Genomic DNA, 21,978 nt, shown 5'->3' with positions numbered 1-21,978 from the left:
TGATAATCTGACAGCTGAAAATGAACAACTCATTTCCCCTAATTTAGTCTTGGTTTCCTTGAGCCAAGTTTTCCTTTCTTTACCAGCCCCTTTGCAAATCAAATGGAAGGGCTGTTTGGAACTAACTCACTGGTCCTAAATATAACTGGAGCTAAACAAAAAAATCTTTTTCACCAGCACATAAATCTTCAAGGTAACTGGGAAGCGCCCCCAGCAGTGAGCTCCCGAAACCGAGGCCACAAATGCAATGAAGACGGGAGCCTGACTGTGGTGGCTGAGCAGGGCCTGAGCTCCACAAGGGCTCCTAAGGACCTCTGAGGCATGGCATCAAGGGGTTCCAAACTTAGAACCGTTGGGGTCTGTTGTTATTTCTACATCAAAACCACTGGAGAATAAAGCAGATCCGGAGAAACTCTGGCTAAGGAAGCCTCACAAACCACATGAAACAGAACGCAAGAGGCTAGAGAATTCCTCAAGACAAGAGAGTATTCCTCAAGAAAGAAAGTACATATTTCAGCTGTGCAGAGGGAAAGCTGATTTGGTACCTCAACTTCCCAACCAAGGAGCCCCCTCACCTGTTACCTCAGTGGAGCGCTTAGCCCACGTCGGGAGCAGCCAGACGAGCTCTCCCCAGTGAGGGTGCACTCCGCTGTGCACCCGGGGGACGGCTCTCACTTTCCTGCCTGGCACTTGCTCGAACTGCCTCAATTCATGCAACAGAAGTAAATGAGCATTAAAAATTAAAGCCAATAAAGTGAAAGGGACCCAGAGAAATCAATCCAGTCACGTGCCTCTCCTGCACATGGCTCTGTTCACAGTCCAAGATTGTTTTTAAAAGGCAAGAACAGGAAGAATCGCCACCCGACCAATAGCAGTCAGACCAGCTATTTAACAGTGTTTTTTAAGCTGCAGGTCAGAGTGTAGCAGCTAACAGCATTAATTTAGTGGGTTGCTACCATCAGTTTTAAAAAATGCAATCAAATAGAAAAGAGAAGACAATAGTGTGTTTTACAAAAAGTAAAAGTATTGTTTCATGAAATGTTACTTCTATGTGTGTAGGGACGCTTGGGTGGCTCAGTCGGTTGGGCACCTGTCTTTGGCTCAGGTCATGATCCCAGGATCCTGGGATTGAGTCCTGCGTCAGGCTCTCTGCTCAGCGGGGAGTCTGCTTCTCCCTGTACCCCTCCCCTCTGCTTGTGTTTTCTCTCTCTCTCTCTCAAATAAATAAATAAAATCTCTTAAAAAATGTATATGTGTATATATGTACTAGGTCCTGATACAAAATGTTATTCCTTACAGTGAAATTCTTTATATATATGTGTATATGTGTGTATATATATATGTATATGTATATACACGTTTTTTTAAAAGAAGGGGCAGGATGTTCTTTTTTTTTTTTTAAGATTTATTTATTTGACAGAGAGACACAGCAAGAGAGGAAACACAAGCAGGGGGAGTGGGAGAGGGAGAAGCAGACTCCCCGCTGAGCAGGGAGCCCGATGTGGGGCTCAATCCCAGGACCTGAGCCGAAGGCAGACACTTAATGACTGAGCCACCCAGGTGCCCCCATATATATAAATATTTTTAAGTAATCTCTACACCCAATGTGGGGCTCAAAGTCACAACCCCACAATCAAGAGTAGCATGCTCTACCAATTAAGCCAGCCAGATAACCCCAGTGAATGAAATTCTAGAAAAGTCTGAAAGCCACTGAACCCCTGGAACCTGAAGGAACCAGATCGGGCCAGTGTATCACAGAAAGATTGTGTGTGGCTCAAATACTTATGAACTGTGAAGAAGTTCACGGGTCAACCAAGCAGTCTCAGTTAATAAACAAGGATTACTGTCAGAGCTGCTGTCAGAGTTATGCAAGAACCCTCTCAGCATCCTGGACCTAAGGAGTGTGAGCTCTTAGTCTAAAAACAGAGGAAAGCCACCGATGAAACTCTGCTCAGACAAAATGCTGGCTTGTGTACATAGCCCCTCTAGCATTTATCAAGATAAAAGAAATCTAGTCTCTGGAAGGAAATGAGATGACAGTTTCTACTTCTAGAGTGTCAGAGGCCATGGCCACAACCAAAGGACTCATTCATTGACTGGGAGATCAGGCCTTTTAGAACAGGGGTAGGTGCAGAGGTTATAAGAAGAAACAAAACTTCTAGTCCTGCTAAACTAGCCCTTCCTTCCTGGCACAGCTAATCAAGGTGATGGGACTCTCTGTTCTGAGCAGGTCTGTATTCTTTTCATCTTACCCACTCCTGACCCCTGACACAGTCACATTCTTTGCTGATCCCCACTGGGTCTAATCACATAGCCCAGTCCCAGCTTATAGAGCAGGACAGGAAGCCTAGCACCAGAGTTGAGTCCTTCCTAAGTGGAGAAATGAATACCAGATAGTCAGTATGATCTCTTGGAAGTCACCGCAAGAGCTGTGTTCTCCCTTAGGAGTTTACTTCAAGAGAGAAGCCAAGAAGATATCCTTCAGGATGACGGGATCCCCATATCTCCTTACACTGAGCCAGACCTGTCCTCAGGTTCTCCAGTTCCTTAGAAAGTAGGAGACATGATCTGTCCCACTTAGTAAATAATGGCTAGGTCTAAGGAAAAACTCACAAAATTCTTTACTCAGTCTCAACTCGAGTAAGGGCATTAATGATCCATCATCTTATCATTCCTTTTAGAAAGGGATGGCTGGAGACAATTCTAGCCATGCCTTCCTGTTGAGAAATGGAAAAGGATTTCTGGCCCTAATCATAATTACTCTGTAAAAGCCTGTCGAGATGCAAGCAGCACATTCCTTCTATTGTAGAAAGGGAGATGAGGGGGCAAGGAGATAAGCGAATTGCTCTGGGTCCTGCCACGTGGTAGCAGACTCCGGGATAGGCGCTGCTAGGGCCTTGTCTGTTTTTCAACTTCCTAGGTTATGTGCTCTATCAGCTGATGCTCAGAGCCAAGACTATATGTTGCCAAATCACTCTGTGAGAAAGCTCAAATACAGGAAAAGCTGGTATATATGTATGCAATTGTTGTATAAATATGAGACTGGTACCTGTAAGAGAGCGTGGTGCATCGTCACCTCCAGTTCAGCTAAAACAGGGGCGGCGTCCTCACCGTCCTCTTGGACCTCCAGGTCCTCCTCAGGGATGGTCTCCCAGTTGCCCTGGTGAGCAACCAGCGTGTGCACTAGTTCGTACTGGCCGGGGAGTGCCAGGCTGAGCCGAGTCTGAGTCCCATAGGTGAAGCGGAGGCGCCGAAGCTTACAGTTCTCCTCACTGCCCAGCCTGGCGGTGGGAAGCACCTGCACCCCCAACAGCAGGTTCAGCAGCTGGCACTTGACATTACAATCCTGGCCGAGGATCAAGATGCAGGGAAGGCAGTCCACAACCTGCTGCAGGTACTTCTCTTCCTTAGGTGGGAAGGCAATGCAGCTCAGCTGGCCTGGTTGGGGAAGGGGAGGGTGGAGAAGGAGAAAGGAGTACAGAGAGACAGTGAGGAGGGGTAGACAGAGACTTTCCCAGAGACCCAGTCAGGATGGCAGGGCCCTAGGGAAGCAATTTCTAGGAAGCTCTTGGTTGGACGAGACACCAGGAAAACATCTCAGCCGGAAAAGGCTCTTCAAAGATCGAACAGGAGTCCCCTTCCTGGCTTGTCCCCAGAGCAGGTGTCTCTACCTAGAAAGGTGGCAGGGACCTGATCCTTCCTCACTCCTTTTGCATGCAGTGCAGGGCCAGCCCAAGGAGTGCACCAGGACTCCACCACAATCTCGAGATCCTTAAATTGGCAGAGCCAGAGAAGACTACACAAACTAGGACATGAATCCAAGGAGAAACCATACCCGAAGATGTCAAAATGAAAACCTTCATGACAGAAGACCTAATACTTGCACATAGAAGGCCCTTTTAAATGACTCTACCATCTGCAGTTTTAGCTTGTTACTTTCCTCATTTGTGACATCTTTTATTTTTTTTTTTAATTTTTTTTTTTTTTTTTTTTTAAGATTTTATTTATTTGCGAGAGAGACAATGAGAGACAGAGAGCATGAGAGGGAGGAGGGTCAGAGGGAGAAGCAGACTCCCTGCTGAGCAGGGAGCCCGATGTGGGACTCGATCCCGGGACTCCAGAATCATGTCCTGAGCCGAAGGCAGTCGCTTAACCAACTGAGCCACCCAGGCGCCCCTTGTGACATCTTTTATAACTAAATGTGTGAACTAATCTTTTCTGTGTGTGTGAGAGAGAGCTAATCTTTACATATGCATACATCAAAATAAAATGTTATTCAAGTTTGCCTTAGTTCTAGAATCTTTTCCAGTTCGTCCCTCTGATAGCTGGTGACAGCAGCCCAGCTGCCCCGTCCATTCTCATATAACTTTGGGTGCTCGGTGAAGATCAGTAACTCCTGATCAAGTCACATTCCTTCAGTTTACGGAGGACAAGACATTGAGTAAGACAAAGGGAAGAACTGCCTGTTAGGAGAAAATCCGGGTAAATCTAGGAGGAATGTGATCTATCTCAGAAACATCCACTCAGGACAACCACGCTCATGTAAATGGCAAGCTTCCACAAACACATCAAGTTTCGTTCAAGAGAGAACAAAAAGCTTCTTAAAGGGGGAGAAACCTCTGCCTGGGAAAAGGAACCAGAAATTCATTGACCTGAACCTCTCAGATTCTGAACGCAATCATTCCTGACCTGTTCGGTCCCGGTGCCTGCTCCTGTCTATGATTCAGACAACCCCTGAGCTTGTTCAGAAAGGCACAGACCCGGGTTCTCAGGCTGGAAGAAGGCTGATCTCTGGGCCAAATACATCTTTATTGAAATTTTGTGTGGCACCAGCTGAAAAGTATTCACTTTATTTTTTTTTAAAAGATTTTATTTATTTATTTGACAGGGACACAGCGAGAGAGGGAACACAAGCAGGGGGAGTGGGAGAGGGAGAAGCAGGCTTCCCGCCGAGCAGGGAGCCCGATGCGGGGCTCGATCCCAGGACCCTGAGATCATGACCTGAGCCGAAGGCAGACGCTTAACGACTGAGCCACCCAGGCGCCCCTGAAAAGTATTCACTTTAGATTTAGTCACTTCACCATGTGTGAGCTGTTAAGCCATTCGTAAGCTGTTTATTTCGTCCGTGTAAGGGAGGTCTGATTTAAGAGGCTCTTCTGCTTCAGCTTCTATCTATCCTGTTACAAATCCTCAAACCCCCTTCCCTTCCACAAACGGCACCACCAAAAGGTTTCAAGAAGGTTTTGCTTTTGCCCAAACCCCTCCGTGCGTATCATTAAGCCCTTCCTTCCATGTCTGTCTGTAAGCCCAACACCTGGCCTGCGTGTGTACATTGGGACACCAAGACAAGGAAATCGACTCTCCTGGGAAAGAAATGGGTTCCTCTGAAAAAGCAAGGAGTGGTAACAGAGTGCCTAACTGTGTGCAAGGTTTACCAAGCCCAAGCGTAACACACCAGACCACTGGTCCAATCTTTGACCCACGATCTAAAAGCAAGGGGACAGGGGTGCCTGGCTGGCTCAGTCGGTAGAGCAGGCAACTCTTGATCTTGGGGTTGTGAGTTCAAACCCCACATTGAGTGTAGAGATTACTTCAAAATAAAATCTTTAAAATAAATAAAAGGAAGGGGACGTAGCCAATTGCTTGTATGTGCACTGAGCAAGTAGCATCGGGCCAGTCCCGAGTCCCTTTGTATCTCATTCCCAACTCAACAACACTTATCACAGTCTATTCTGGTTATCTGTTTATAATGATCGAAAGCAAGAAGGACCATCAGATTTCTCTCTGTATCCTCAACACCTAACCCAGTGACTGACAATGCAAGGACTCAAGTTATGCGCTTGTTTGCTCTGTGTAAGAATCCATTTACTGTGGAGAATTATCTACCGAAAGCTGTAAGTTGCTCCACCAGTACTCAGGAAAGTCCAGGCGCAACCGTCGTTCCTAAAAACCTTCATCTCAACACAGAGGGTGGATGTGGACAACAGAAGAGGACCTCCCCCTTCACCGTGCAGAAATGAACTACAATGGTGTCAGCCTGAGCTGTGAGAAGGACAGATTCACCAGCTGGAATCACTCTCAGCCATACTTTCCATCCCTTCCTCTTTTCCCCGTGCTGCTCAGATGCTCAGACAGGCTCCAGGTGTAAGCCCACGCTGACGGCCTCCATAACTCCTACCACAAAAGTTGACACATGATAAAAAAAAGAAACCTAAATGAGCGTGGAAAGTGGGTAACAGAGAACTAAAACCAACTCATCATTTTTCAGGACCAGAGGGCGAGATCACAAAACCTCTGAGACAAAGTGTCAACTATAGGAGAGCCAGTAAAACATGCCACCTCTGCCAAAACCACAGCAGACACACCCCATTAATCATCTGACCCAAACGATCACCCTCCCCTCCATCTCTGTAGTGACAAAAACAGCCACTACAAATAAACCAGCTAGGCACAAACCACCATAGACCAGTGCAATGGGAGAGGGGGCTGGTGTTTTGTTTCCACGCACTGTCCTGCCGGGGTTCTCCGGGCAACTAGTGGACTGCATAAAATCTTCAGTATGAGTGTCGCCATCTGTTTTTCAATAAGTCACTATTCAAGTCCTTCACTTCTGCCACTAATCTTGAGCTTTTCCACTGATCTCCGACGTGGGTCTACCAGATTTGAACAAGGGCACGGACGGGACAGAAACAAAGTCAACACTAGATTGGTTCCCTCCCCACCTCTCCAGTGCAAAGGGTCCAGGGAGGGAAGAGTGCAGCAAGCAAGAGGAAAAGCAGAGGGAGGAGGGCAGATTGTGAATCCCAGGCTCCACTGCTCACTAGCTCTGTGACTTTGGCAATTCACTTGAGTTTCCTCAGCCTTGGATTTCTCATCTGTGAACTCAGGGAAGTGCATGACATCATCGTTAACATCTTTCCAGTTCTAAAATTCCAGGACGCCATCAGGTTTTAACTGGTGCAAGACGAACAGTTGAGGGGGATGAGTGGTTGGGCTGGTTGTTTTTATGTTAAATTATCTGTGAATTTAATCATGCAAGCTCTCCCTGGACTACTATAACAGCAGATCAAAAAGTTGACTGAACTAGCCAGGGGCTCCGAGGACCTAGAGAGAGTGCAGTCTCAGCAGCTCTCTAAAGAAGAGATTCCAAACTGTGGCCTGACAGTAGGAGGGAGAAAGAAGACCTGCTTCAGAGCGTGAGCAGCTGCCTCACTGACAATTTAAGGACTTCCGAGTTAATCAGGTTTTCTTTTGTAATTAATATAACAGCATCTGCATCTGGGGCTGCCAGAAGGGACCAGCAGGGCTTCTCAGCTGGAGCACAATAACCCTGCCAACACTAGCTGCAGGAAAATGCAACTCAAATTGTCTTAAGTGCAAGCCAAGGCTCTTATTTATTTATTTTTCTGGATGCTTCTTAAATACAGATCATCTTGATTAGGGTTACTTAGCTCTAAACAAAGGTTTCCAACTAGAAGGGGGAGGAGAAAAGCATCTACAGTAGCAACCCATTTTGTTTATTTGTTTTCCATCACAAAGAGGAGCAAAATATACCACCCCAAAATAAGCCTGTTTGGCATGCTATTTTAAGCTAGTTATTTTTAAATAAACAGCAGACACAGGTGAAGCTCTACAAACTGAGCACAAGTTACCCTTTCATAAGAAACACTGACACTTACAGGTAAAGGTACAAGGGAAATCTCCATTTGCAAGGGCATCTCCCTCTCTGTACCAGGAAGGGAAAGATGAGTCTAAATCTCTAGAAACCCTTATCTTAATGCATAACGTTTACCTTTGTTCACAGTGCTCCTCCTGGTAACCTCCCATAACTGACTCCCCATCCCCAACAACTTTGTCTCTAGCTGGAGATGATGTTTAAGGTGGTGGCATGGACCTTTTTGGAGAGTTCTTCCTAGAGGAAAAACATGCATATAGGAGGTATACACATTATTAAACTTGTTTGTTTTTCTCCCGTTAATGTGTCTTTTTATCACAGGGGTGTCTTGGCCAAGAACCTAGAAGGGCAAAGGAAAAAGTATTTTCCTCCCCACAGTTACATTTACTAAGCCCTTTCTAAGTACATCTCTTTATTTGCCTCATCTCATTTAATGCTCACAATTCTACCAGACAAGGACTATTATTATCCCCATTTACAGATGAGGAACCAGCAGCTTGAAAAACAAAACAAAACAGAGCCCATGTTTCTCCATTTATCGAAGCAGATAAGAGATGGAACACAGGACAGTGCAGGAGCTAGACCTAGGTCTCAGGGGGCCAGCTCAATACCTGGTGGTAAACAGGGCCAGTGAAGAGCCGCAGAATGTGCCATCCGAAAGGATATTTTGAGCTCAAGGGACTTGACACACAGCACTATAAGAAGGGCATTCTGACCTCCTCCCCTTTTTCTTCCTGAAAGCAGGAGATAAAACCCCCATCTGGATGATGAACTCCCTATACCAGAAGTAAAGCAACATTCTTATCACCAGAGACCTGGAGTCGAGGCCAAGAAAAATCAGTACAAATAAGCCTTGTTACACTAACTCTTATCTTCCTAGTCACTTTTCCACCAGGAACTGCCCTAGCCCCTCTATCTTGTCATATTTTCATAACTTACTTCTCTTTGTCTAATTCAGTATATAAATGTTCAGCTCTGCTTCTTTGGGTCTTCATCTCTCGTGGCGACTCCATGTACATGTAAAACGTAATAAAATGTGTATGCTTTTCTCTTGTGTACCCGCTTACATCAGTTTAATTCTTAGGCCCGGCTGGAGACTCCAGAAGGACAGAAGAGAAATTTTTCCTCCCCTGCACCCACTACCACGTTTTTCCCAATTTGGAGCCAAACACAATTTGGTAATCGCAGGACCCCAATTTATTTTTTTTTTTTAAGATTTATTTATTTATTTGAGAGAGCTCAAGCAGAGGGAGGGGGAAAGAATCCTCAGGTGGGCTCCATACCCCAGGAACCCAATTTAAAGCAGACTGAGAGAGTCTCTATGAAAACTCTGTCAAAAACTCTCTCGGGGCGCCTGGGTGGCTCAGATGGTTAAGCGTCTGCCTTCAGCTCAGGTCATGATCCCAGGGTCCTGGGATCGAGTCCCACATCGGGCTCCCTGCTCCTTGGGAGCCTGCTTCTCCCTCTGCCTCTCTCTCTCTCTCTGTCTCTCATGAATAAATAAATAAAATCTTTAAAAAAAAAAAATTAAAAAAAAAAAAAAAAACTCTCTCAAAATCATGAGGAATAAATAAAGCCTGGGGGAAAAAAACACATTAGTACCACTAGCTGGTGCACATTTTTAAAGAGAGTTGTTATTCTGCCCAAGATCTCTAGAGTCCCTTTCTAAAAGAAAAGGTTTCGGTGGGGGGGGGGGGTGCCTGGGTGGCTCAATCAGTTGAGCATCCCACTCTTGATTTTGGCTCAGGTCATGATCTCAGGATTGTGGGATCGAGCCCCATGTTGGGCTCCATGCTCAGCACAGGGTCTGCCTGCGATTCTCCCTCTCCCCTGCCCCTCCCCCCACCCCCACATGCACACTCTAAAACAATAAATAAATCTTAAAAAAAAAACAAAAATAAATTTTCGGAGAAATTTTTCATGCTCCTCTTATCAGCTTGTATTATCTTTTGCATTTGAGGTTAAGACTATTATAAAAAGGAAGAATTGGAGGGAAGAAATGCTAATGACCTTTTATGTCTCTAGTGACCCATTAGGATACTTTATTTAAATTGTTTCTGGAGTAATGGCAATGGATCTATGTCAATGCACACTCCTTGCCTGTTTTCCATTTCCATCACTAATACACACTGGAGAGGTGAGTGAAGGCCAGGGCATGGCCAAGGTAGGGAAGGCACGATATGGAGTAGGTGAACGGAGGTGAACAGGACTCTATCGTGGCCTTCTCATACTATTAAAACTCACACAGTTGGTGGGGCTTCATAGTCAATTCAGGTCCCGATAGTTACTACTGCAAGCCTTGTTCCCGGCACCCGAGGACTTCCCGCTACTGGGTCCAGTTTGTTTACCTCGCTTTTAACAGTGAACTTGTAGTCCTCTCTGAAAGTGAGTGACATGCACAGGATTTTATGGGAGGATTTAATAATTCGCTCAAGTAATCAGTGACACAAATATGCATTTCCACAAATAAGCAGTGAGACATTTTTATTTCTTACGAACTACATGTGCCAAGAGTAGAGAAAAAGACAAACTCCTAAGTTGAGAAATGAATGTCATACAGTTTTTCTACTACCGTAGAAAATTTTTCTACTGAGGTACAAAATCCCAGGAGCTGAGAGAGAGAATTCTTCCATGAAACATTTATTTATCATTCTCAAACAAGCTCTGACCATCAGCTCAATTTAAAGGCTTCTGAATTACAGGGGAGACATTAGGAGCCCGGGAGAATTTAAGGAAAACTTATGCCCAGGTAGTCTGGTTTTCAGAATCCTTAGGACCAAGTAGGACAAGTACACTGTGGTGGAACGGAATGGTTTTGGAGATTAGAGACTGAAATGCTCTCAAGTAGCCAAAGCTCTTGTCAAAAGCTGAAAAGTCGAGCTGGCAGAAATGTCAGTAACTTATCCTACCTGGAGGTCATGTTAAGGTCTCTATGATTTTTTTAAGAAGAAGACTGTACTGGCACCTGGAAGAGGGAGATGGCCGGCCCTGGAAGCTTCTACACCATGGGAGCCCTGAAATGCAGAGCCCAAACTCAGCAGCCTGCTGACAAGCTCCCTTCCAGGCAAAACTGCTGCTGAGGCTGGTGGCGCTGCAGAGGGAAGAGAAAGGCAGTGGGCAGCTGTAGCTTATGGGATGCAGAGATGGAAGCGGCTCCTCCAAGGAAGCCAATCCCAAGCTCCAGAGATGGCTTAGCTTCTGTCCCTTGGGGGCCTCTTACACTGAATAACCATTAAGAATGACTCCATGATGGGAATGGGTCAAAAGGACAGAGGAACCAGCTCAAAGGGGGGGGGGGGGGTGTCACTGACCAAATCAGGGACAATCAGGCATAAAAATGTTCTTAAATAATAGTAAGGGATTATAAGCCATTGAAAAAACTGAATAAACTGCTAAGCAAAAAAAGGAAAAGGAAAACTCTTCCTTACCATGGAATACCAACTAAGAAATACAGAAGGATGATAGATATGAAAATCCCACTGAGCCAGGTGGGAGTTGTGAATGGGTGCTGAGGTCTAGCGGAGGGAGGTGTTTTCAGGAACGGGATTCTCAGCAAAATCTTAGAACACCTCCCACTAAAGACTAATCAACTGCAAAGGGAAAAAATGGTGACTTTAAAGTGGAGAGACCTAGACGACGGCAACACAACCAGTGATAAAGCTTAACATCTCCAGGGATGGGGGTGATTGGCATCAAGTACCCCTGATGTGATGCACATTCCATCATTTCCGTGCCTCGTCTTGCTAAAAGCTCAGGACCGAGTCTAGTCGTGAGGAAACAACAGACAGATCCAGGTTGAGGGTCATCCTACGGAATAGGCTTTATAAGCCTACCCTTTAAACCTGTCCAAGATCTAAATGCCAAGGAGAGGCCGAGGACCTGTTACACATTCAGGGAGTCCGCAGACACATGACAGCTAACGCAACACGTGTTGCTGGGCAGGATCCTGGATCAGAAAGAAAAAGAGCCATGCTTGGGACAGTTGGCAAAATGTGAGGGGGGTCCGTGCACTGGATGGTGGCACTGCGTCACTGTTCATGCCCTGACTTGGGGAGTTGCGCGCTGGTATGTAGAAGCAGGTCCTTGCTGGGGACAATGGCTCACTGGAGTGTTTAGAGGAGAGAAGACCACCTATCAACAGTCTGCTTTCAAAAGGTTCAGAGAAACAGTAGATATAATAGAGGCAGAGAGAGAGAGATTTAGAGCACACCCACGAACGCCAGCAAGTGCAAAAGCATAAAATGTTAACAACTGGGGAATCTGCGGGAGGTGGGCAGAGAAGTTCTTTATACTGTTCTGGCAACATTTATGTAAATGTGAAATTATTTCAAAGTAATTTTTTTTTTTTTTTAATGAGCCAGAAGGATACCCAGCAAAGTGTATCCAGTTCTGGATCTCACAGGAAAAGAGATGGAGAGAGAATTTTACTTGACAAAAAACCCAACAGGTAAAAAACACATCGAATACAGTCCTAACAGAACTGAAATAGGAACAGTTTCCTCACTGTCCCTCCTTTTGCCCGGCACATCACCTCCTCTCTCCTCCACCTTCCTGTGATAGTAGTGTACTGTGGGCGGTTCAGAGTCTGCGGAGTTCAAGGCACTCATCTAAGTAGGCAGTTCAGGAGCAGGCTTAGAATCCAAATCCTCAAGGCTAAACGGCACACACAAACATGCTCCAGGACAGGAGCTGCTAAAAATTACCTGTAACCATCCAGTGCATTGAACGAGAAGCCACCAGAAGCTGCATGACTTTGCATCGCTTGCAGAAGTCCCTTCTGATTACTTAGCAGTAGGGAACACCTCTCCACCTCTTCATACCATGTAACTACTTGTATCCCACGGTTACAAAGCACGTTTCCAAGTTGGGGCAGCAGAACTCCTCCATTTCTCTCCATGGAATAAGAGGTTGCAGAGCAGGCCAATCACTCACTCGGGAAAAACTGAAACAGGCTCCCCCACTGGGGTCTTGTACGCCAGAAGAATAAGAACGCCTTTTCTCCTACTGGCTATTTTCCCCCTACATTGCTCCTTGCACCTACATATCTCCATAATATTAAAAGTTAAGGCTAGGGGCACCTGGGTGACTCAGTGGGTAAGTGTCTGGCTCTTGGTTTCGGCTCAGGTCATGATCTCAGCAGTGTGGGATCGAGCCCCCCCATAGGGCTTCACGCTCAGCGGGGAGATTCTCTCCCTCTCCCTCTGTCCCTCCCCCCGGCTCTTTGTTGCGCTCTCTCTCTCTCTCTCTAAAATAAATAAATAAATCTTTTTAAAAATGGGGGGGGCGTCTTGGGCGCCTGGGTGGCTCAGATGGTTAAGTGTCTGCCTTCGGCTCAGGTCATGATCTCAGGGTCCTGGGATCGAGTCCCGCATCGGGTTCCCTGCTAAGTGCAGAGCCTGCTTCTCCCTCTCCCTCTGCCACTCCCTCTGCTTGTGCTCTTCTGTCTATCTCTCTGTCAAATAAATAAATAAAATATTTAAAAAAAAAAAAAAAAATGGGGGGGCGTCTGGGTGGCTCAATCAGTTAAACCTTCGACTCGGTTTCTGCTCAGGTCATGATCTCAGAGGGGGATTGAGCCCCGTTCCGGCTCTGCACTCAACGGGGAGTCTGCTTAGGATTCTCTTTCTCTCTCAAATAAATAAATCTTTAAAAAGTTAAGGCTATAGTGTGTTGTACACAATATTCTTAAAAAATACACTCCATGTGGGCTGAGACACTGTCCCTCTAATTAAATAAAGAGTGAGTTTTATTCAAATTAGTCTTGAATCTAGCTGCATTTATGACAGGGCCTTAGTCTTTGCTCTGGAAAGTTTGGCTTGATTAAAAAAAAAAAATCCTGGGAAATGTAATTTTCTCCCCATTACATCAACTGGAAAGGGTAAAAACCACTAAGCTATAAAATATGTCCGGCATAAATCAGGCACTAAAGTTCTTAATCTGATGAAGCTAAAGTTGGACTTTTTTTTTTTAACATCTGAATAAAGACAAGGGATAAAAGCTTTTTTTTTTTTTTAAGTGTGAGTTTTGTGTGTGTGTTTTTTTTTAATCAAAGGCTTTTATGAGTACATAACCTATCATCATTCTTCGGGATAGTTTTGAGGCATTATTCATTAGACAAGTGAAAAGCAAAACAATCCTCAAGTCCTACTTCCCATCTTCCTGCCCAGAGAACACCACCCCAGGGAACGGAAGCACATTACAAAGCCCAACTCCAAAGAGAGCTGTGGTCAAAAGGCTCCCACAGCCGCATGGCCCAAGGCTGGGGAGTAGTCCAAACCATTCAAACTGCCTGCTAAAGAAGACAGAAAGCACTGCATGTGATGGGCACTTCAACCAGGGGCCACAGGCGACACAAGGGGCCCCATGCTCTGGCCAACTTTGCTTCAGAGAGTTTTGGTTTGGACTTTGGAAGAGTATCCTATCTAAGGGGACTTTCTCAGAGAGGCTGGCTGACAGCTCTGAGCAAGGGGCACCTATCTCCACCACAGCTACATCTGTTCTTCGTTAAGGTGTCAGATTCCAGGATCCTCATTTGGCAAAGAATTGAATCCATCTTCAAGCATGGGGTGGCCTAGACTTAGACTGGAAATCCTACGGGGACTCCAGACCAACCTTTGAGAGTCAAGAAATAAAGACTGCATCTTCCACGTGGACTCACTCTCTATACCCTTGCTATGAATACCACCACCAGACTCCCTGCACTGTGTAAGAAGCAGAACCCTTCATCCCTAGAGGTGAACTATTTTCCTACAAGAAGTAAGGAGCAAACCCACCTTAGGTCTTAATACTGTTAGGGAGAAAACCACATGCACCCACACACCTCATATTCTTCATGCTGGCTTCCCTCTGAGTAAGCTCTGAGAGAAGATAGGAAGATGAAAGCCACTCTAACAACAATCTTTGTGAATGCATTCTGCTTTTGAGCCATACAAACAAGACAATCACAATTACTCCATCAAAGACAGACTGGGCCTAATTTTCCTGAACTCTGTCAGAAAGTTAGTAAAGCATCTCAACTCCTCTTTCTGTCAATGTCATTTAATGTCATTTAATCTTACAACTTCCCATATGACTTATCCCATGCCCTCAAAGACAGGTAAGAGTTAAGGAGATAACCAATTTGTAGACAATCCTCTAGAGGGAACATGACGAAACACTAATCCTTCTTTCCATAACATCAACTTGTAATAATATCAGCTAGTGGGACAATGGTTCACCATTGTGTATCCTGTGCCCACTACTGAATCAGGCATTAATAAAGATTTGTTGAGTGAATGAATATTAAGGATTTATTTCCTTTACCACGGTGATGCTCCGCCATACTGGGATTGCATGCAACTCATTCTTTGGGGCATGAAAATCATTGGGTATCAGCACAGAATGCAACCCAGCCTAATCAGTCATCTCTCAAATGCATCATTGTTCTTTTTTAGGGGTCCAGCTAGTAAAATGTGGGCAAATTTACAAAAATCCCTATCTTTTATGGGGGAGGAAATGCCCTTCTGAAGTGGAAAAAAACATCATTCCAGTATCTACCAGCCATGGAAATAATTTAACAGGTATTTATATATTTTTTAAAGATTTTATTTATTTGACAGAGACACAGCGAGAGAGGGAACACAAGCAGGGGGAGTGGGAGCCCGATGTGGGGCTCGATCCCAGGACCCTGGGACCATGACCTCAGCCAAAGGCAGACGCTTAACGACTGAGCCACCCAGGCGCCCCTAACGGGTATTTTATTTGCCTACTATGTATAAAGCACTATGGCAGGCATTGCAGGGGATACCAAGATGAATAAAACACAGCCTTTACCCTTAAGGGTTCCCAGTCTAGTAAGCGGGATAAAACAAATACATCCACAGCAATCATACAAACAAAACAACATATATACAAAAGCATGTTCTGTATGTCCAGAACCTACAGGAATTGAGCAAAAGGTACAAGGTGAAATTCATATTTCCCTTTACTTCAACAACGTATTTCTTGAGGTTTTATTTTCAAAAGACTGTTTTTGAGAAGTACATTTAATGCAGGAAGTGAGATGGAGAAGAGAAGCATAGAGAAATAAAAGGAGGTGCTGGGAAAGCAGACAGAGCAAAACAAAATTTACAAACCAGAATGGATTTTTGTTTAAATCCATGCTTTCCTTAAAAACCACTTCCAAGGCTGAAGAACTAAACGTATTGAAACCAGTGATGACATTTCAGACTAAACTACACACACGGCAAATCTTAAAGGTAATCACGTCTTTTCTTTTAAAGGCAGGCAAAATTATCCAAGCCTTTTCATAGTGGGCTGCCCTGTGCCATGGGAAACAGATTATCCCAGGAAGGGAGAGTCTGTAAAAGTAAAGGTGCAAAGAGCCACTGTGTTTGGGGATGGGAAGGTTGGGGCTTCCTCCCAGGCTCCTCCCAGGGTATGGGAGGTAGCAAAATCAGCAAAGAGGGGCCGGGTGCCCTAAATGTCGGGGACTAGAAACGAATATGAGGCTCGAGTAGGTAGTGTCATATACTCCGTTCAATCAGATAGTCTCCCGCTGGAGTCAATTATGGCTCCATTGCTGGGCTATGACTCATCTGTAACAAAATCTCTCCATTGCCAGGGTGCATCTGATAGTCTCATGGCCAGGTCAGAAAACAAGGAAGGAATCACAGAAACAGAACTGGACTGGGGAGTTTAGAGACGTGGGGCTGAATCTGGCTCCAGCTCAAAACTGTTCCGTCCCACATTCCATCTTTCTGCTCCTCTTATTCTTCCCCCAACCCACCATGCTCCAACCTCCTAATCTAGTGCTCACCAAACTACATACGTACACACACTCAAACAGCCGCATCTATTTAGCACTAACTATATGCCTGCGCTAAGTGCTTTAAAGTAGATCATCTCTAAATGTCACAACAACCTTGGGAGACAGACATTAGCACTCCCATTTTATGTATGTATGTATTTAGATACAATTCACCCTTTTAAAGTGTATAATTCAGTCTTTTTTAGCATATTCACAAAGCTGTGCACCCATCACCACAATCTAGTTCCGGAACATTTTCATTCTCCCAAAAGAAATCCCACATCCATTAGCAGTCACTCCGCATTTTCCTCTCTCCTCATTCGCTGGCAATCACTAACATACCTACTATCTTTATGAATTCGTCTATTCTGGGCATTTCACACAGATGGAATCATACGATATACAGCATTTCATACCACTACCATTTCACATAAGGAGAAGCCAAGACTCAACGAGGTTGAGCAACTTGCCCAAGTCACACAGTGAAGCAGAGGCTGAACTACAACAGGAAACCAGGTCTGATTCCAATGCTTGTGCTTGCTTTTCAACCACTATCACTGCTTCCATACAGGAAGAAAATTGAGAGAGAAAGCAAAAGTTTTCGATATGCTTGGGGTAATAAAAAGTCATAGGTAAGAACCACAATTACAGCACCATCCCTGCAGAGGTTACACCGAAGAGCCAAAACAGATCAGGGCAAACTACTTTCTAGAAAGCACACCTGTCCCAGTCTCTGGCTGTTTCACCCCACAACCCGACTTCCCACCACGCAGCTGGGTAAGAAGGCAGCCCCATGAAACCAGGCTGTAAACAACCTCCTTTCTCCCCAATTTTCTCTCTTCCCCAGATGTCACTCTGCCACTTAATTACCTATACCGATTTCCGTCTAAGGAGTGCAAGAAAAATGTCTGTTTCAAATAAGTGCACTAGTGCTTTTCCCTTCTTTTAAATTCTGGCAACCAGTTTATACTAGGTGTGAAAAAAAGAAGGCAAAGAATGTTGGAGAAACTAAGCTGTTTGCCAACCAAAGGCAAAAAGCTATAAAAATCTAAGAATTGTAACTCCCATAAAATGCCTATAATCTAGCCATACCTTAGCTCTCTGCCATTTTTCTGCTTTAGGTGCTGCCTACGTACATGGTTGAAGTCAGACTGTCCCTTTCTAGAGGACTGACTTCAGGTCTTCCTAGTCCTTTTCATCCCTCCTCCAACAGAAACAAATAATAGGTGCACCGTAATGATGATAATTATAATTCTTTTTTCTTTCTTAGGAGAAAAGTACAGAAGGGAAAGACTGATTCCCACTAGCCTAAGGCAAAGGCCAATGTCTTTATTTGACTCTTTGTCCCCTATACCAGATACTCAAATGTTTACTGAATAACTATGGAATAATATGACCTACCTATAATACCTACACAGCACGGTAACAGGCACTATTCTAAACATACACATTACCATATATTAACTCCCAACAACCCTAAGGGCAAGCACTACTGTTGGAATCCCCGGTTCCAGATGAGGAAACTGGCTCAGCACAGTTGTGATGTGCCCAAGGTCATCCAGATACTAAGGAGTGGAAACAGGATTGAAGGAATGCAGCACAGAGGAGAGCATTGAGGAGAGCATTCCAACTCATTCTAATGTCTTCAAACGTTCACGATATGTACAACAGCTAAGAACTCTGTTGGATCACAAAACAAGAAAAATACTTTTCCCTCTGCTACTTTGCAACACTCCATTCTGACTTTTTTCAAAGAAGTTTTCAAAGTCTTTTTCTCATTACTTCTGAAGCTGGAAAATAAACTCATCCCCTGGAGTTTGGTGAAAAGAAGGCCAATGATTTGGGCAGCAGAGGAGGAATGGAATTAAAGAAATTTCACTTGTAATTCAGTTTACTTTGTATGGGCCAGGCACAGGTACTTTTTAGCTCCTAAAACATCATGTATGTTATATACTCTCTAAACTGACTCCAATGAATACAAAACTGTCAAAATTAAGAAGAAAGCATTATTCTGGGGTCCTTACCATCTCCTTTGTGGTTAAAAGTGATATAATAAAAATCTGCGGTTAATCGATGATCTTCAGTTGCTCAAATACTATACTACACCCAACCTAGAAGCACACTTCCACTCTGAAATGATTAAAACCTTCTAGAGGGGGCGCCTGGGTGGCTCAGTCAGTTAAGCGTCTGCCTTCGGCTCAGGTCATGATCCCAGTCTGGGATCCATGGCGTCCCATGGCATCCCATGGCGGGCTCCTTGCTCAGTGGGAAGTCTGCTTGTCCCTCAAACGCTCCCCCAACTTGTGCGAGCTCCCTCTCTCTCTTGAATGAATAAATAAAATCTTAAAAAAAAAAAAACAACACAAAACTTCTAGAGGTTTGTTAGGTTAGGAATTGACTGTTCCTTTCATTCATATGTGGAACTGAAGAAACAAAAGAAATGGGCAAAGAAAAAAAAAGGGACAAACAAAACAGAACTTGTGGTTGCCAGAGGGGAGGTGGGTAGGGGTTGGATGAAGTAGATAAAGGGAATAAAAAAAATTTTTTGAGTGTTCCTTCTCTTAATATTCCGAGTTCCTACTCAGAAACCAACATTCACTAAAGAAAGTTGAGACAGTCTCTGAGTGAACTTGACCTTGCACAGATAGCCTGTAAAAGGAGAAAACAAGAGCTAGTTGTCTTTTAAGGAGTGGTTTCTACTTTCTAACACAGTTACCTAAACAGCTGGAAAAATGGCATTCCCAAAATATAAATAGTAAGTGCCACCTCACTAATCTTCCCTGATATCAACTCATTTTCACCTCTAAGGACAAAACTCTCCATACTGAAAGGAATGGAAGCATTTTATGGAACAAAATCAAATTGTTCCCAGTCCAGTCATCTGCACCCTACCCTGGTTTTTATTTCAGATGGACAAACTCCAGAGGGTGAAGAGAATTAGTTAAATACAATACGCAAAGATTAGTTCATGATGCAGTCAACTAGAAAAGCCAATGAGGCAAAATACAAAGGGTACATTTGTCTTTCTTAACTTGGCTTTTAAAGAATAAAAACAAGAGCGTGTCAAAGTGCCTTGAGAAGCTCCATCTCTCTGATTTTTTTTTCAGTAGTGATTCTAAAATAAATAGTTGTTATAAAGTAACAGCAATAGAGAACTCTTTGAGGTAAGCTATAAGAAAAACTTGTGAGCAGGGAAGCTGCTGGAAAGCACTGCTGGGGGGAGAGGGTGAAAGTACATATTCTGAGGATCATCTCTGAAAACATTAGTCCTTCTTGCCAGTTCTCCGAAAGCCTCTGTAGGTAGGTCCATTTTCAGAACAGCAAATCTCTGGGCACACATGTCAAAACCACAACTCCAAAAAAGCTATCATGCCTTTCCTCCCATGTTTATTACACCCAGGCCAACTAAATGGAAGAGTATCATTTAAGATCATATCAGAATCTTACTATCTTACTTTGGTCACCATTTCTGGAGTCTCAGACAAATTTAGGATATCAAACATGCAACTTTGGAAATGCAGGACCCAACACACAAACTCTGAAGAGTTCAACAATTCATTCTGTCCTGAGCCTCCTGTTCAAATGTGCTATGAGCAACTAATTTGTGCTTCCCAAACTCTGTTTGTAGACCACTTCCAACAGAATCCCCTGGGGCATTTCATGTTTAGATTCTCAGGATCCACCCATGAGACCTACTCTATATGTGGGGTAGAGGATGAGATAGATTTTTAATGCTAATTTGGTTTTAGTGCACACTTAAGTTTGAGAATCACTAAATTAAACCCACTGACTTATTTGCTATGTTGGCCCCAGGGTACTTGTCCACATGGGACGCCAGTCCCTTCTCCCTTCCAATCTATTTCCTAATTAGATGCAGTACTTAACAAACCCTCCGGTTCCCCACCAAGAGCATTTGAAAATGAAGCGAGAAATTAGGAAAGATTAAAGCCCCTGCACGATTTTAAGTGCTTTAGGGACTCTAGCACATCCCAGGGAGAATCAAGGCAAGAAGTCTCAGCACCAGCACCAGCACCACCCCCACCACCAAAAAACCCGATCCCTTCCTCTCTAACTTCTTCACCATAAGCACGAGCAACCTTTCAGGCAACTCCCTGGCACCCATCAGACAGATATTTGCTTCAGCGACCCCAGCCCCATTTAGAGTACATTCCTGCTTCTTCACAGTTGCCTCGCGACTGGTGCAAAAACATTGCACAAACTCACACACGCGCGCACAACACACACAATGCACTCCAGTTCCCTGGCCGCCTCGGGCTCCAGGGGCACCCTGCCTGCTGCTCTTCCTCTGCCTGTCCACTCCTCCATCCCTAAGCGGGTCTCCGACTACAGCGGCCCACCCCCCACTCAGAGCCACCCTCCCCGCTCCTCGGGGGACCCCGGCCCCTGCGCACGGCCTGCTGGCCCGGGGCCCCGGAGCCCGCTCCCGGAGTTCGGGGCGGCCCTGGGCGCCCCTCGCCCGCCCCCGCCCCGAGGGATGCCCGCCCACGGCCTCGCCGATCCGACCCGCCCAGGCCCCGCGGCCCCGCCACGCCGCCCTTCTCCCACTTTCCGCCCCTTCCCGGCTTGTTTTGCAGGGACAGGGGTGCGGTCCGCCCTCCAGCTGGCCCCTCCAGCCCCGTCTCCGCCGCCGCTGCCCTCCTTACCCGCCTGCAGCCCGGGCTCGGCGACGTCGCCGGCAGGGCCGCGCTCGGCCCCGCCGCCGCCCGTGGGGGAGGAGGGACAACTGTGGCTGTGGGAGCACTTGATGTCGCGGAAGAACTTCTGGGTTTCGCGCAGGTTCTGCCGCAGCCGGCCCAGGTAGCGGCGGTAGCGGCCGAAGCCCCGGCACAGCTCGCGGATCATTCCGCCGCCGCCCGGGCCGGGACCCGAGACGGGCTCGCTCCCCCACGGCACCCCGTCGCCCTCCATCTCCTCAGCCTGCTCTGTGCGGGCGGCTCGGTCCCCGGCCCGTGGCCCCGCTTCCCTCCTCCCCGCCCCCCTCCCCACCCCAGTGCTTCGGGGAGGAGGATTCCGCCTCCTGACGCCCCCGCCTGCAGTCGGCCGGGCTTCCAACCTCCGTCACCGCCGTTGAAAATAAACCAACCCGCAGTGCGCTGCCAACGGAACCTTTGTCTCCACTCTCCGGGAGAGTGAGGGAAGGATCACTGGAACGCGCCGTCCCTCTGCGGCGTCTCCTGGGACTTGTAGTCCGGGCCAGGCGGGCTCCGAAACCTGGAGACGGTGGATGGGACTGATTCCCCATTGAACCTCGCCGGTTCTTGTGCTCACCCGCTCTGCTCGTTTCAAAACGTGTTCCCGCCCCCTGCATGGAGACGAGAGAGAGGAGGCTGCAGAATCCGGCGTCAGCAAAAGTGGGGTGTCTTACTGAAATCAAAGCAAAAGATTTCAATAGCAAAGAGAAGGAAGGAAGCAAGACTGAGGCCAGTAATATCTCCATGACTACCCTACCCTAAATGGTTCTCACTTTCCCGATACAGTAGATACTGGGGAATCT

General features: G+C 45.9%; 1 protein-coding gene across 2 annotated transcripts in view; it reads right to left on the bottom strand.

Moving 5' to 3' along the window:
- The window catches only part of DSTYK (dual serine/threonine and tyrosine protein kinase), a 61,330-nt gene that overhangs the window by 27,093 nt on the left and 12,259 nt on the right, over positions 1-21,978 (bottom strand). Inside the window, exons 1-2 of one of the 2 annotated variants that reach the window (XM_032422190.1) lie at positions 21,128-21,549; positions 3,050-3,438 (exon numbers count right to left, since the gene is read on the bottom strand). In XM_032422190.1, the coding sequence (XP_032278081.1) occupies positions 3,050-3,438; positions 21,128-21,392 (654 nt within the window). In that variant the 5' untranslated portion in view covers positions 21,393-21,549. Of the gene's footprint in view, positions 1-3,049; positions 3,439-21,127; positions 21,550-21,978 lie in introns of those variants that run through there. The other variant, XM_032422191.1, reaches the window with a different exon arrangement.

Source organism: Phoca vitulina, unplaced genomic scaffold (genome assembly GCF_004348235.1).
Source record: "Phoca vitulina isolate PV1807 unplaced genomic scaffold, GSC_HSeal_1.0 scaffold26, whole genome shotgun sequence".
NCBI lineage: Eukaryota > Metazoa > Chordata > Mammalia > Carnivora > Phocidae > Phoca > Phoca vitulina.
This window is presented reverse-complemented; position numbering and strand designations above follow the sequence as displayed.